General features: G+C 36.4%; 1 protein-coding gene across 2 annotated transcripts in view; it reads right to left on the reverse strand.

Moving 5' to 3' along the window:
- The window catches only part of LRMDA (leucine rich melanocyte differentiation associated), a 688,525-nt gene that overhangs the window by 313,503 nt on the left and 361,296 nt on the right, over positions 1 to 13,726 (reverse strand). Inside the window, exon 5 of one of the 2 annotated variants that reach the window (XM_074907185.1) lies at positions 9,885 to 9,932. The exons of the other annotated variant lie outside the window; for it this stretch is intronic. Within the exon in view, the coding sequence (XP_074763286.1) occupies positions 9,885 to 9,932 (48 nt within the window). The remainder of the gene's footprint in view (positions 1 to 9,884; positions 9,933 to 13,726) is intronic. 2 annotated transcript variants of the gene reach the window in all.

Below are 13,726 nucleotides of genomic sequence, written 5' to 3' on the forward strand. Positions count from 1 at the left end.
ATTAACCCTATCCTCGTTAAGATAATTATGATCAAGCTCCCTGTCACAGCTAATATCACAGCATCATTGCCTATGGCTCATGCTTTGCCCTCATTAGCTTACAAAAACACTGCACTAAACAGGAAACTGACTCCCTCTGCAAAAAGACTTAAGATGTTCTGTAAGCAGATAGTAAATAATCCTTTAGAATGCAAAGGTCTCAGAACTGTCATTTTATCCAAGTCCTTCAGCTAATCAGTATGATTTCTTCCAGCTTTCTTTTCCATAATTCATTCATGGTTTGTAAGAGAGTTTAATCATAAAGGAATGTCACAGAAGATATTTTTTTTCTCTATGTATATGCATGGCAATTGTCAACTACTCTATTCCACTCTGGTCCCTCTGGCCTGACGAGGATTTAGTTACAATGAAAGTAAAGAACAGCTCTTCATTGTGGTAATATTTGACAATGAAAACATGATATTTTATAAATGAAAAAAAGCAGAAGCCTCTCAAGTAATGGACAAACCTTGGTACTCTGCAGTTGTCCTTGTCCAAAAGAACAAGCTCTTCAGAAGTATATGCTGAAAAAGAAGTGTTCCTCACATTTTACCCCACCCCACCATTAATAAGACAGCTGCCTTATATCTAATGACTTTTTCCTCCTGTTTAACAGGAAAAGAGAGAGCAGTTAACAATATGTAAATGAGAGAGTTTGGCTTTAGCCTTGAAATTGATTTGCACTCTGTTGACAAGAGATAGCCATTACAGAAGTTAAACACAGAGCTGCTACAAAACAAGAGCTTTTCAAAATACCTTTTTTCTTGCCTTTTATGTTTTAACAGATTACAGGAAAGCAGAATCAACATGAGAACCCTAGTACTAGATAATTTCAGTATTTAAAGAATAGAACTGTAATTTCTATTTCTCCAGCACCTGCCAGCTAAGGAGCACAAAGCATTTTTTTAAACATTAATGAATTACTCTTCAAAAACCTGCTGAGTTTAAAATTCCATTTCGTAGTAAAGCAGAGAGAGGTTAAGTGACTAACAAAAGGTGACCTCCAGCAATTTTCTAAGAGACAAGAAGTAAAACCCAGAGCTCCTGACTTCTAGTCCTTTGACTTAACCTCACCAAAACAAAACAAAGAGCAATATATAAATGCTATATATATAAAAATACAAGACAGACACATGTATAAGTTTAGATTTTGCATAATTCCCTGGGAATGCAAAACATCACTGCAGGTTTACTTGGTTTGATTCCTGTTCAATTTTAAATTCCATTTAATCTGAAATATAGTATACAAATAAAGGGAAAAACCTAAGTAATTTCCAATTTTGTTCTGATGGTGAAAGGGGTTCAGCAAATCTTCTGTGCAAAATCCCTCAGGCTGAGGCCTCTGTCAGAATTCTATTCTCAAACCTGCTTTGGGGGGTTCTGCTCTAAACACACGTCTCACCTGTGAGTAGAGAAAAATAAATAGCCCATTTTTAAGAAACTAGAGTGGCTAGAATGTAGTTCAAATTCCGGGGGAAAAAAAAAAATCTCACTATTATAATCACAAAGTCACTGCAAATCGAAGGTTTATTTATTTCTTGCACACAGAGATGGTAATGGCAGATAAACTGCAAGTAACGCATCAAAAAATGACCTCTATACTATTCAAGCATAATAGCTTTTCTTTTCTGCAGTCCTACTCAGTGTTCATGCTCACTTTTATGCATGACAATACATCCAAAAAGAAAACAGTATGTAATGGATAGTTCTGACATGATTTCTGGACCAAAGCAGAAAAAAAAAAACCAAATTGTCCCAGTGAAAGTAAAGAACCTCCAAAATTTCTAGTGTGGGCCAACTCCCAAGTTAGACCAGACAAGCCATGAAACAGGAACCATGAAATTCAGTTCAATGAGGAACAAGCTTACCAATGTTTCCAAAACATGAAATGCTTTGATTTGAATAACATGAGAGGGAACGTTAGTATTTTGCAGGCTATCTAGAGGTAGCATTTTGCATCACTTCCAGACAATCTGTTTCCAGTTTTCTGTTGCTAGACAGAAAATATCTGGAAGCAGCTCTTTGAATAAAGCTTAAGGGAAGCTGCTGAATATGGCCAGCAAAAGAAAAAATGGAAAGAAAAGAATGAGCAGAATCATTAAATACCTGGGAAGAAAATATGTCTGTAAGAAAAGATTAGACCTGTGTTATGAACTAGATCTACAATTAGTTTCTGAGTCTTCATATAAAGGTCATACTTTACTTTCAGACATAAAATAAAATTAAAATCCAACCCTTGTTTTTCCCCTTCTCTTACACACTGAAAGCATACAAGACTACATGGGACACCTTATTGCCAAAAAATATTGGAATGAAAATATCTTGAACATCATAAACTAAAGCTATGTAAGCACACTAAAATGGTGGGGATTCATGCAAACCCAGAATCTTCATCTGTTTTTCATAGTCTTGTTCTGAATCTTACACAGCAACTTCCATTATTTAAAAAAAAGTCCGAACTACTCAATCCTTACAAGCCACCACCCACCTCCAAACCTCAAAGAAAACACAAACAAAAGTAGAGTCAATAAACAGACAAAAAGAGATGACGCCTCCTAAATTCTGTGTTTTAAATTCACCGCATTCTAAACTCTTTCTTACAAATTATAAAACAGAAATGCATAATTTCTTGAGAGAGAGATATTTTGCTAGTAAGCAGCAACTCCTCAAATGATGGAATTATCTGAAAAACAACAATGCAGATTTATGTCATCCATCTGTAGAAGCTCAGTTATTCATAACTCCTTACAGCCAGCGACAAAAGATGGGCACTTCCAGAAGGTGAATCAGACCTTCACATGAGGCTTAGTGAAGTACACACATTTGGGAGGGATAAACACAGCCTATTTGTCCAGTCTTGCAAAGAAATTAGAAGATCATTAAGGTAAAATAAACTGTTGCAGCTGTGCCCCATATAGGTGGATTATTTACCTGGTGAAGTAAACTACAAATCCCAATTACATCTTTCAGTAGCTTACAAAAACATACTAGAGTCAACCATTCAGTCGTTCAACCACCATTCTCTCCTACCAAGCCTCTAGTACAAAAATAAAATAATTTCCTGGCCTAACTACCATGAAGCAACCAGACTGATGGGTGGGGTTCAATTTCTCTTCTAATGAACTTCTTATAGTCTCAGATTTCACTGTGTGTATTTAATACAGCTCTAATCAAGAGGATATCCCATTGATACAGCGCAAGCTTTATCCTTTATGTTAGGCACCTTTTTGCTTAAGTTTTTATATTACATTTTAGGAATAAACATGCCAAGATTTTATATGATACTACTGTTACAATTTTGTATAAATTTAAATAAAATTACAATCAGTGTAATACTATAGCCTGTGGCAAGACAGTTTTCACATAAACCATATAAAATATTTTAAAATAATACCAAATGGATTTGAAAATGAGCTCTTAGTCATCTAGTGATCAAACAAGTATCATATGACAAAACACAGTTTGCAAAACACAGCTAAAAATTATCAAGCAGAGAGCAAGTGACTGTAATGCATTGATATTTTATCAAAGGGCATCCTGGAAAAACCACCACTAGGAAGTCCCTTCAGTTCAGTGGATGCATCGCTTCAGTGATATTCCCAAGTACAGACTTAAGCATCTTTCTGCTAAAATTTCTTGAAAGTATTCAATGAAGAATAACAAAGTTAGAGGAGTTGAGAAACTTGATGTGAGCATGTCTTGCTTAATTTGTCTTTTTTCCCAATCTTAAAACAGAATTCAGTCCAAATAAAACAAATGGCATTAAAAAATAAACACTGCCAGTTCCCAAACTTGAAAGAATTCAAGGAAGTATTAGTGATTAGAAATAGCAAAAGAACAAGCCAAGATTTACAAAATATAAACCTACCTGGTTAAAAAAAAAAAAAAAAAAAAAAAGAAGAAAAAACACCACCAAAACTAAAACCCTATAATGTATTTATTCTTAAAAGCCCCTCTCAGCTCCATGTGCCACGTTGAGAATCTATTCATAAACCCTCTAAAAAACAGTATTATAATGGAAATATGAGCAAATTCAAGTGCAAAGACAGTGCCATAATGAGAGCTTTACTGTATCTTGGATCAATCTGTCACTCTGCAATTCAGATAGTAACCTGACCCCTCCCCTTTTTGCACAGAGAAGTGGGGAGTAACAAGCCTGTAGAGTGAGTAGAGTAAAGCCTATTCCAACTACTAGAGTTCAGTGAGAAGGGGGAAAAGTAATTTTTCTCCCATCTTCCACAACAACCAAGGCTGAGGATTGACAAGCAAATTGACGCACTGCTCAGAGGGCAAAAGATAAATGTTTGATGAATTGGCCATTGCTGGAGGAGTGATGGGCTTCATATGTGCATAATGGACTAGCTGCCGTTCAATTCAGATTGCCTGCCAAGATAAGAAACCATAATGAATGGACCAAGCACAGCCTGTGCCATAAGAAAGTATAATCTGACTAGTTTTAATAAACTTAATAAAAAAGATGAAGCAGAGAGAGGCAAGGGGACTGGCCTTTGTGACCAGCTATAAGAGGTGAGAACGACTAATAGACTGCTCAAGCATGATAGCAGAGAATTGTTAATGGACATAACACCAAACCCCTTGATGTTAAAGAATATCTTTAGAACAACTTAAAATCATAGGTATATACATATGCACATACCACAGACACTGTAGTACTTGTTACACAGCATATAACTGGCATTTATTTATTATATACATCAATTCCTTCTGCTACCTATCCTGGTTTGTCTCCTTAACTTCCTTTATCCCCTCCTCATCCTATCTTCATCTGTACCCAGATCCACACAACACACCAATAGTTTTATCAACTCCTCAGTAACAAAATAAGCCTCTAATTGAAACCCAACAGAATTCAGGCTCAATTTTCAACAGAAAGGTTTTGGCAGCATAACTATATTGCTAACTTTCATCCCCAGTGCAAAAACATCTTTTACCATCAGGACTGTTCACACTTGGTGTAATTTCATTTGCTTTTGCAAGCTGTTTCCACTAAATATGAGAAATTTGCCAGTACAGTTATAGCAAAAAAAAACCCAAAACCTTTCTGGCACAGACAAGACTAAAATGCCAACAGCAGTCCTTCCAGTCCGGGATTTGCTATGTTGGATGCTGTTCCCCATCTGTACCCATAACCTCTAAATTCTGACCTCTTGCAGCAGCAACCAGCACTAAGAAATGACATTAAAAACAAAACTAAACTCTTGCAGTATTTTACTGTACATGGGTACATAGCAGCGTAAAGTCTGGTAATCGCCACCGTTTTCATGGTAAGTAGCATATACACACAGCCATTTCTTCTCTTCCTTTCTCATTATTTAGCCACATGAGTAACAGTCGTTCACTTTTTGAAGCTTACCAGACACTGAGACCTGAATCTGTGACTGAAAATGCTAAATGAGTCAACAAGAGAAAAAACAGCCCTCATTTTTAAAGCAGCAGGATTAGACCAACAATCTTTTTCTTTGTTAAGATTCAAAGGGCAAGTGTGTGCATATAACACACAGTACTTGCCCAGGCAGAACTGTGTTTCCCTTTAGGTAGGGAAAAAAAATAAATAAAGGAAGAAGGGGATTGCAGAAAGATCCTCTTGACTGAAGGCAGCTAAAAACCACATTATTCAAAATAACATCATTGTTATGCATGGGTTTGTTTTTTTTTTTCCTTTTTTCCTTTGATGATGAAAAATAAATAAGGAAACATAAAATAGTCTACTTCAGTAAGTATTCAGATTACCACCCCCTTGATGTCAGTTATGTAGCCTGTGTCATATTTTAAACAGAAATTATTATATGTAAGACGGATGTCTAGTTTTCAGTATAAATTTTATCTAACTGCAAAAGGAAAGTAACTCATTATCAAGCAGCTCAGTAAGGCTCCCACTACGGAAGGAAATAAAGTTTTACGACAAGAGGGTCTCTCCTCTCTCTCTCTCCCTATGAGTGAGAAAGTGAGTGCAAGAATAAGACAGAAAGGGAAGGCTCAGGAGTGCTGGGTGAATTATAGACTGCCTCTCAAGATTCACAGCTCTTCGTGGTAGGAGGTTAATATTCTCACATGTCATTAGGTCTGCTGGCTCTACTGATGGCTCATTGAATCAGGCAGCAAATTATTTCCTCATGCTGCAGAGGACACCACACTTCAAAGGGAAGGAGCCAGGGTCAAGACGGCTCTCCAGTTCGATTAATGAGTTGGGATCAGCAGAGGTTGCCTGTAGGTAAGAATGTGACTGAAGCTTTTGACAAAGCTGACTTTTTGAACAGGACTTGACCCAGGCCCTTTACTCCCCTCCCCACCAAATTTTATTTCCAACATTTGCCTCTGACTGACCTGCTCAGGCCTGTTGGGATAGTTTTGACCTCCTCAGTCTTTGTTACCAGACACAGGAGCTGTCTGCCTGTATTTGATGTGTCTCTCCCTAAAGGACACATCAGCTTATCCAGGCTCATCAGAATACTTTAGAACTGCACAGCAAAATAAGATAGAGTAGATTAATTTCAAATTTTTAATTTTCTCATTAAATTTGTTGAGAAAGGGGAAGAAGGAGAAGACTAAAAGATATTTCAGCTTTCAGTAATATCAAGAAAGGTTTCTAAATGCTGTTAAATGCAGATAAGAACACAAAGGTTATTAGAAGCATACAACCTACATATTAAATGATGGAAAAGCAGAAAATATATATTCCTACTTACATGGATTTGTTGACTAAGAATGTTCCTAGCAAATAATGCATTATATAGAATATTCCTCTAAAAACTTTTTATTTCTATTGCCATGGTAGCAGGAGATTGGAGACAACTAAAACTTAACAGCCACTGCATTCACATCTTTCTAAATGCTCAATGGTATCCTCAGTTTAATGTACCTGAAATATCTTAGTGTATTTAAATAGATTTAATAAAGTAATGAAGTGAGATTTATTGCATTAATGTTTTTTGATAAGATTTATTTAAACCTCACACTTTCTCAAACAAATACGAGTAACATGTAAGCCAATGCTGGTAAGCTTCCAAAAATCACATAGCATCAGATTACTGAAATGAGGCTTTTGTCAATTACACCAGCAGAATTGTTCACACAAGCTTCCAAATTTATTATATATTTTAAAATTTTGTTCAATAATATTTTACACCCTTATGTTTCCAGAACAAAGATCTAGGTTGTCCTTCAATACTTACTTTCATCACAGTGCAACTTTTAATATCTTCTTTCTAAACATTTGGCTCATCAGCATCCTTAATGCTCAAGCACTTGTTGCATACTAGTATACTAAAAAAAAAAAAAACCAAGCTTTACAGATTTAAGCTTTATGTTAGCACAGGTATCAGAATCAGAAAGCTACACATCTTGTTTTGAAATCAGAATGGTTTTATTCATAAATGTACTGAGCAAACAACAGTTCTTATAGATCTTAAAATAAAAACTGGTACATTAGTGCCTTAAGAAGATCAGATCACTTAGGTGCCTTAACAATTTAGGAAATTTAACTTTTGGTGTATATTTTAAAATCTTTAAATGATCTCCAAGTGTAAGGTAAATTTTCATCTTTACTCTTCAGTGTTTCTTTCTGCACCCAAACCATTATTTGTAACAGATTTCCTTAATGCAACTAGCATCTAAGCCCCAAAAGCAAGTAAACAGATGATTAGGTCTATAAAACTTAGGATAAAGCATACAAGGTCTATACACAACAGAGCCAAATAAGAGTAACTAGAATCCTTTCATGGAAACTACTTAACTGCTAACCAGCACATCTTCCACATGGATGTGCTTTACTCTAAAATGCAAGTATACACAATCAAGAGACAGCTTTTTCTTTTATTTATGTTTGCACAATCTCCAGAGAATTGTGCAAGTGGAAGCTTGCAACACCAGAAAAGTTGTAAGAGGGAAAACACTTTTTCATGGGCTTGTTTAAACAAAGTAACTGTGTTGCCAGGTCTGTCATCAGTGTTAACATTATATCCTGTTTCACCTTTTTCTAGAAAGCTAACATCATACCAGAAATAGTTTGTGAAATGTATGTATGTATCTTGTATAATACTTAGCAGGAAGGTATGAATCCCATACAGAAGGATAAATCCAGCTGGAGTGGGATGCAACTGGCCAGTTTGACACTTCCAGGAAGAAAGAGGAAACAGTTGTTTTCAGGGCAAGGGGGAACCACTGCTGATACAAAAGAGAATCACCAACAGTTTCCAAGCATCATCACCAAAGTTTCTGGTTTCTGGCAGAACCAGATTAGAACTGATAGCAGAACTGAGAAGATGCACTGCTGAGACACCTGGACCCACAGCGATGCCGTGCTGGAATTCCAGGAATCCTAGGGAAGATGGATTCAGCAAGTGGAAAGCTGACCTGCTAAGTATATGCAAAGACCAAGTTTTGTATTTGTCCTTGTTTCCATTGCTAAAACTAAAAGCTTTCAGTTAAGTCTTACTAAATAGAACTTTGTTTTGCTTTCAGGCATATCTGGTGTTTGAGGAGAAGGTAGGACCAATTACCATGGTACAGTGTTTCTAGAGAGGTAACAAATCTAAACAAAGACAAAAAGAACAAGTCCTGTACCTAACTCAAGATGAATTAGAAGGACCAGCTGCAATGAGTACTGTTTTATACCAACTTGGATATAGTCCATCTGGGGAACTGTCAGGGAAGTTATGGAGTTTGGTACGGAACTTATAAACTACCCTTGCAAAGAGCAGAAAGCAAGAAAACACCCCATGACTTTTGGGAGTTGTTACCACACACGGTACTCAGTCAAACACTGTTGCATGATAATTGCTCAGGACTATGTTTGTACAACTTCTTTGTGTTACTGGGCCTTATGGTAGTTCTGCAAAGACTTATATGTGTGGGTTCGAATTCAGAGATAAGCATGTGCTTATATCTTTTTGATTTTTGATAATGCTTTAATATAATCTGTTAATTAAACATGTTTACTCAAATTGAGGGCTTTAACATTTCAATTTAACTCTTGCAACATGCATTAAAATTGTTTACATAAGTAAACAATAAACATATGGTCAAAACAAGGTTATTAGTTTAAATTTCATTTTGGGTTTTATTATAGTTATTTTTCCCATTGCTCATCTCATACAAAATAAGGAGTAATCTTAGCACATTACCTCAGCAATGGAAGCATACAGTATTTAATAGGAAAAGCATTCGGTCAAAACAAGAGCCTAGAATTCACAGCCTCTAAAATTACAAAGATTATTACTCCTTGAATGTGAGCAAATAAAATTTCCTAGAAATGTACATGGTAGACAACAAATACATTTCTTCCAATTCATACATAATTTAAAAAAAAATAAAAAATGCACACACAAAAAATGCTGGATAGTGTCTTCCTGTCAGTGTCCTCCATTTCTACACAGCAAAAGATTTAAAATTGAACCATACAAAACATTGTCAGGGAAAGGTAGGAGGTAACAGTCTTACAGTCCAAGAGGACGGGCTAAAGAATCTAAGGCAGGCTTTTTTGTGTTCAGGTGTTTTTTTTTTCTCTTCAATCCCTAAAATTAGAAAAATTGTCTAAAATTTGTTCAGAAAAGTACAGTCCAGCATAAATCCCAACTTCAAAAGACACAACTGTGGATTTGATGGGCTAGGGATGAGGAAGAAGATGATAATGAACAATTACCAAAACACAGATTGTATCAATACACTCAGTTTGTTACTGAGCCTGCACATATTAAAATGCTCTTCACACCAAACAGGTGTGAATACAAAAAGTCCTAGGATCAGAATACAAAAAGTCCTAGGATCACACTACAGTAAAGGGACCACCCTAACATCTCCTGGAATAACAGGTAACCCTGTAGCACCTTGGATACTTCTGAGCAGCTTCACAGGTACAGTCACTCACCATCAGCCTATCTTCAGCCTAAGCCATATGCTCACTCTTTTGTCTGTAAAGGAATTTGATAACAATTAGATTTCTGAGGGGCATGTAACCTTCCCAAGCCACAAAAATAAAGATATAATTTCCCTCACACATGATCATGTGAACCTGCCCAGGGTGTTTTGAAATAAACCAGAGAAGTATCACAGCAAGCATGCCTATGAACTATTCCTTGATGCAATTAACCAGTTTGTTTAAAACATTAAAAAAAACCCAACCCAACCCCCCTCCTAAAAAAAACCTTAAACAAACAAACAAATAAAAGAAGGCTCACTCATGGCATTACCAGATTTCCAAGTGCTGCCACAGTGGCCACCAGTTGCCAAACCCTCCCCATTTCCAAAGACCACATCAAAGCACCTTTGCTACCTCATGGCCTTCTATAGTGCAACTTCAGCCACTTAGGAAAAAAATGGCTATATAAAGGCTTGGACTTAAAACATTAAAAGAAATAAATTGACAGGGTTTTGTCTGGAAACCTTGTCTTGTCCTTACTGAAGGCTAAAATAAACTTAATTTTTGTCAAAATTAAAGCAAAAATTAAATCATCTTATTATGTAATTGGAACTAGGCCTCAGGCACTAGCAGTAAAGAAGGGATTAAGACCTCCACCACCTGGGTTGTCATTCTCATGGGCCCCATTACCACCCCCTTATTCGTTTTTATAGCCAACAGATTAAAATGCGAGCGCCGCAATCTTTGATCTTTCACTTGCTGACACAAATCCTTTCAAGCCTCCAACGTTTTCTGCTGAGGTAATTAGTACTAATTAAAAGGTTTCCAACAGCCTTTGCTCTACTTTTCCCTCCAAAGAAATTGCTTTTACAAGTGCCTTCCATCTTTGAAATGTATGCATCGTTCACTTTCTTCTTTATCTGACTCCCAGAGATCAAGTAGATTAGTGACTCCATTATTCCCCAAGACAATGCGAAACAACAGGTTTTTACTATCTCCCTGACCTGTTGAGGTGTAGGGTTTATATTCAGAAACAAGTGCCTCTGCTTGTATTAAAAGACAGTCCAATTATGCACTAACAGACACAATATGGGGCTTCTATATTAAAGAATGGACATCATTTAAAGATGTAGTGTTTTCTCAGAAGAGAGAGGCAACCATTCACTAATCAAACTGACAAGTTGTAGAACTAATAACAACTCTTGCGTTGTTTTCTCTTCTTTTTGTGTGTTTGTGTATCAGGCAAGATACAAACAATTTCTTTTTCTTCCCCCCTTCTCCCACCCCTTCCTCTCCTTTCCCCTTCCTTCCCAAATTTTAATGATTAATTCGCATTTGCTACTAAAAAAAAAAAAGTTGAGGAAGTACCACCTTGAAAGATTTTGAAAGCACAGAAAGTCCTGTCTGAAGTGTTTGTTACTATAATTAAATAACATGTCCTGCTACAGGCAAACTGATGGCTGGAAAAATAATTACTGAGATGAAAACACTGGTTTATAGTATTTCTGAAGTACTAATGAAGGTCCAAGATTAAAGAAATTAAAAGCTGCAGCAAAAAGGAACAATACTTTGCATTGAGAAAGGGCTGTGTTTTGAATTTACAGGATTTCAAATGATCATTCAATCGACATGGGCACTATATGGATCATTTTTCTTTATGAAAACCTGGAAGCTTTATGCCTGCTGTGATAAAAATAAATTACACTTCATGCAGCAAAAGTGCTATTCAAAAAAGAGGACAGTTCTCAGGCTCTTAAAGTTCTCACTTCCTATTGAAAATGACAGCAGCTTTCTCTCATGCTGTAGTATCTCTGGCACAATAGATCAGAAATCATACACAGAGCCACAAGAGGCCATCTAACTTATCATTACACACACAGGGGTCTATTCTCTCGTCATGCAAGTACAAGGCTTCTGCTGGCACTAATGGGAGCTGCACGTGCATATCAAGGACAGAAACAAACCAGCAGTGTATCAACTTTACTAACCTGAACTAAGTTAGAAAAGTTTTTAAATAGCTGGAAAGTCAATAAATTGTCTCCTAATTGTGCCAACTCTTCTACTTTACTTTCACAACTATTCTACTACGGTAGTAATTTCTTTTTGTGTAACTTTCCTCAAGAGGATCTAAAAGCACTACAATCTCATCAATTCAGCTATATTATGCCCCTGTGAAGTAAGTTTTATCTGAAATATCTTGTCCAAGGTCATATGGAAATTATATGGCAGGGCCAGGAATTGCACTTTCTGTACCCTAGTAGTTCCTTTTTTTAACCAGCAGGCCATACTCCTCCTCTATGCATGCACAATAACCAACAGTCCTAGAGCAGGAGATTGGATTAGTCTTTCAGCCATGAAAATGCTGAAGAAAGGTTCTTCACAAACACAAGTCTTTCAGATAATTTGTTATAGATTCAAAATGCTAAATGAAGAAAGCAAAATCAAAACAACAGTCTGTGAATCACCTAGTGTAACTGTTCTAGTCTCCTCACCTCCTCAGTGCATGGTCAACATTGACTGAAAATGTCAGCCAATCCCTGCAAACCCAACATGAGTTAAGAGAATACCATACTTCAGCTCTTAGCACACACAAGAAAAACAGATCATGTGGAACCCTCAGTAAAACCTAGGCAGCTATTTAAGCCATGCAAAAAACATATTCACACTGTCTATTCCATCAGAGTAGCCTTTAGAAACAGCATAGCTATTTCTACAGTCAATGTAATGTATCTTGGGTACAAGTTTTCATGTTTACCAAATGTTAAATACTTCAATTCCAATTTAACTCAGAATTCCAAATTCTGAAATTTATAAGAAATTGGAATTCGGGCCATAGCGTGGAGGAAAACAGAATCTAATGAAAAAGGTATGTATCTTCCCATATCATTTTACATCTTTAAAGAGAAGGTGATATTAATGTAATCTGCTAGAAGCAACCTACCATATTCCCACCTATTATTAAAATAGCCTGTGACTTTAAGGCAAAATCAACATTAACACCACACTCTCTGAAGAGTCTTTGGGCCTTTCACCTTATGAAATCAGAACTCTGTGAGGAAAGAGATTTTAATAAAAATCAAACACAAACAAAAAAAGTAGCTGCACAGAAGAGTACTATATGGAAAGGGGGTGCCTGAGATGTAAAATCTATAGCAAATGTCTTTCACTTTAACAGAGCCACTTGCATGGACAAAGCTGAAGTATCACCCCAGTGTGCAAAATAATTAGATTGGCTTCAAAATTATAAGCTCTCAATTTATTATGTCACTTCTTTCATTTGAGCTTTTCTTGTTTATTCTTTGTTTTGCATGTAGAAACTGCTTTCATGTTCAGAGATACCTTCTTTTCAATTAACATCCTAAAATGTCTCAAGAACAAAATTAGAGATGAAGCTTCAGGGAAAAGAAAATCCATAACCATGAAGCTCACAATAAAATGACATTCTGGTAGCATAGTAGGCAAAGTTAGCATACATATAGCAAAAGAAGGAAAACAAGTGTTGTGAGAGACTGTTCAAATGAAGCTGTATCAATATTTACTAAGGATATTAAAAAATAAAATAGGCTTCTTAGTGAGCAAAACTTGCTTGCCTACCTGAAAAGCTTTTTGGATACCTTGGAATCTAAACCGATCCCCAGTTATCAGAACAGCAGAGAAAAGGGACAAAGAAAGTCCCTATCTTCCCTAGGTACTCAGTTGTGCCTCTTCCCAGACTGCAAACAGTTGCTGTGGCCTTAAGGTTTCATTATTCATCTGCTATGGGATGCAAGGACCTGGAGCAGCTGGCCTTTTAACATATAGGAAGAAGGG

Source organism: Athene noctua, chromosome 5 (assembly GCF_965140245.1).
Source record: "Athene noctua chromosome 5, bAthNoc1.hap1.1, whole genome shotgun sequence".
Classification (NCBI taxonomy): domain Eukaryota; kingdom Metazoa; phylum Chordata; class Aves; order Strigiformes; family Strigidae; genus Athene; species Athene noctua.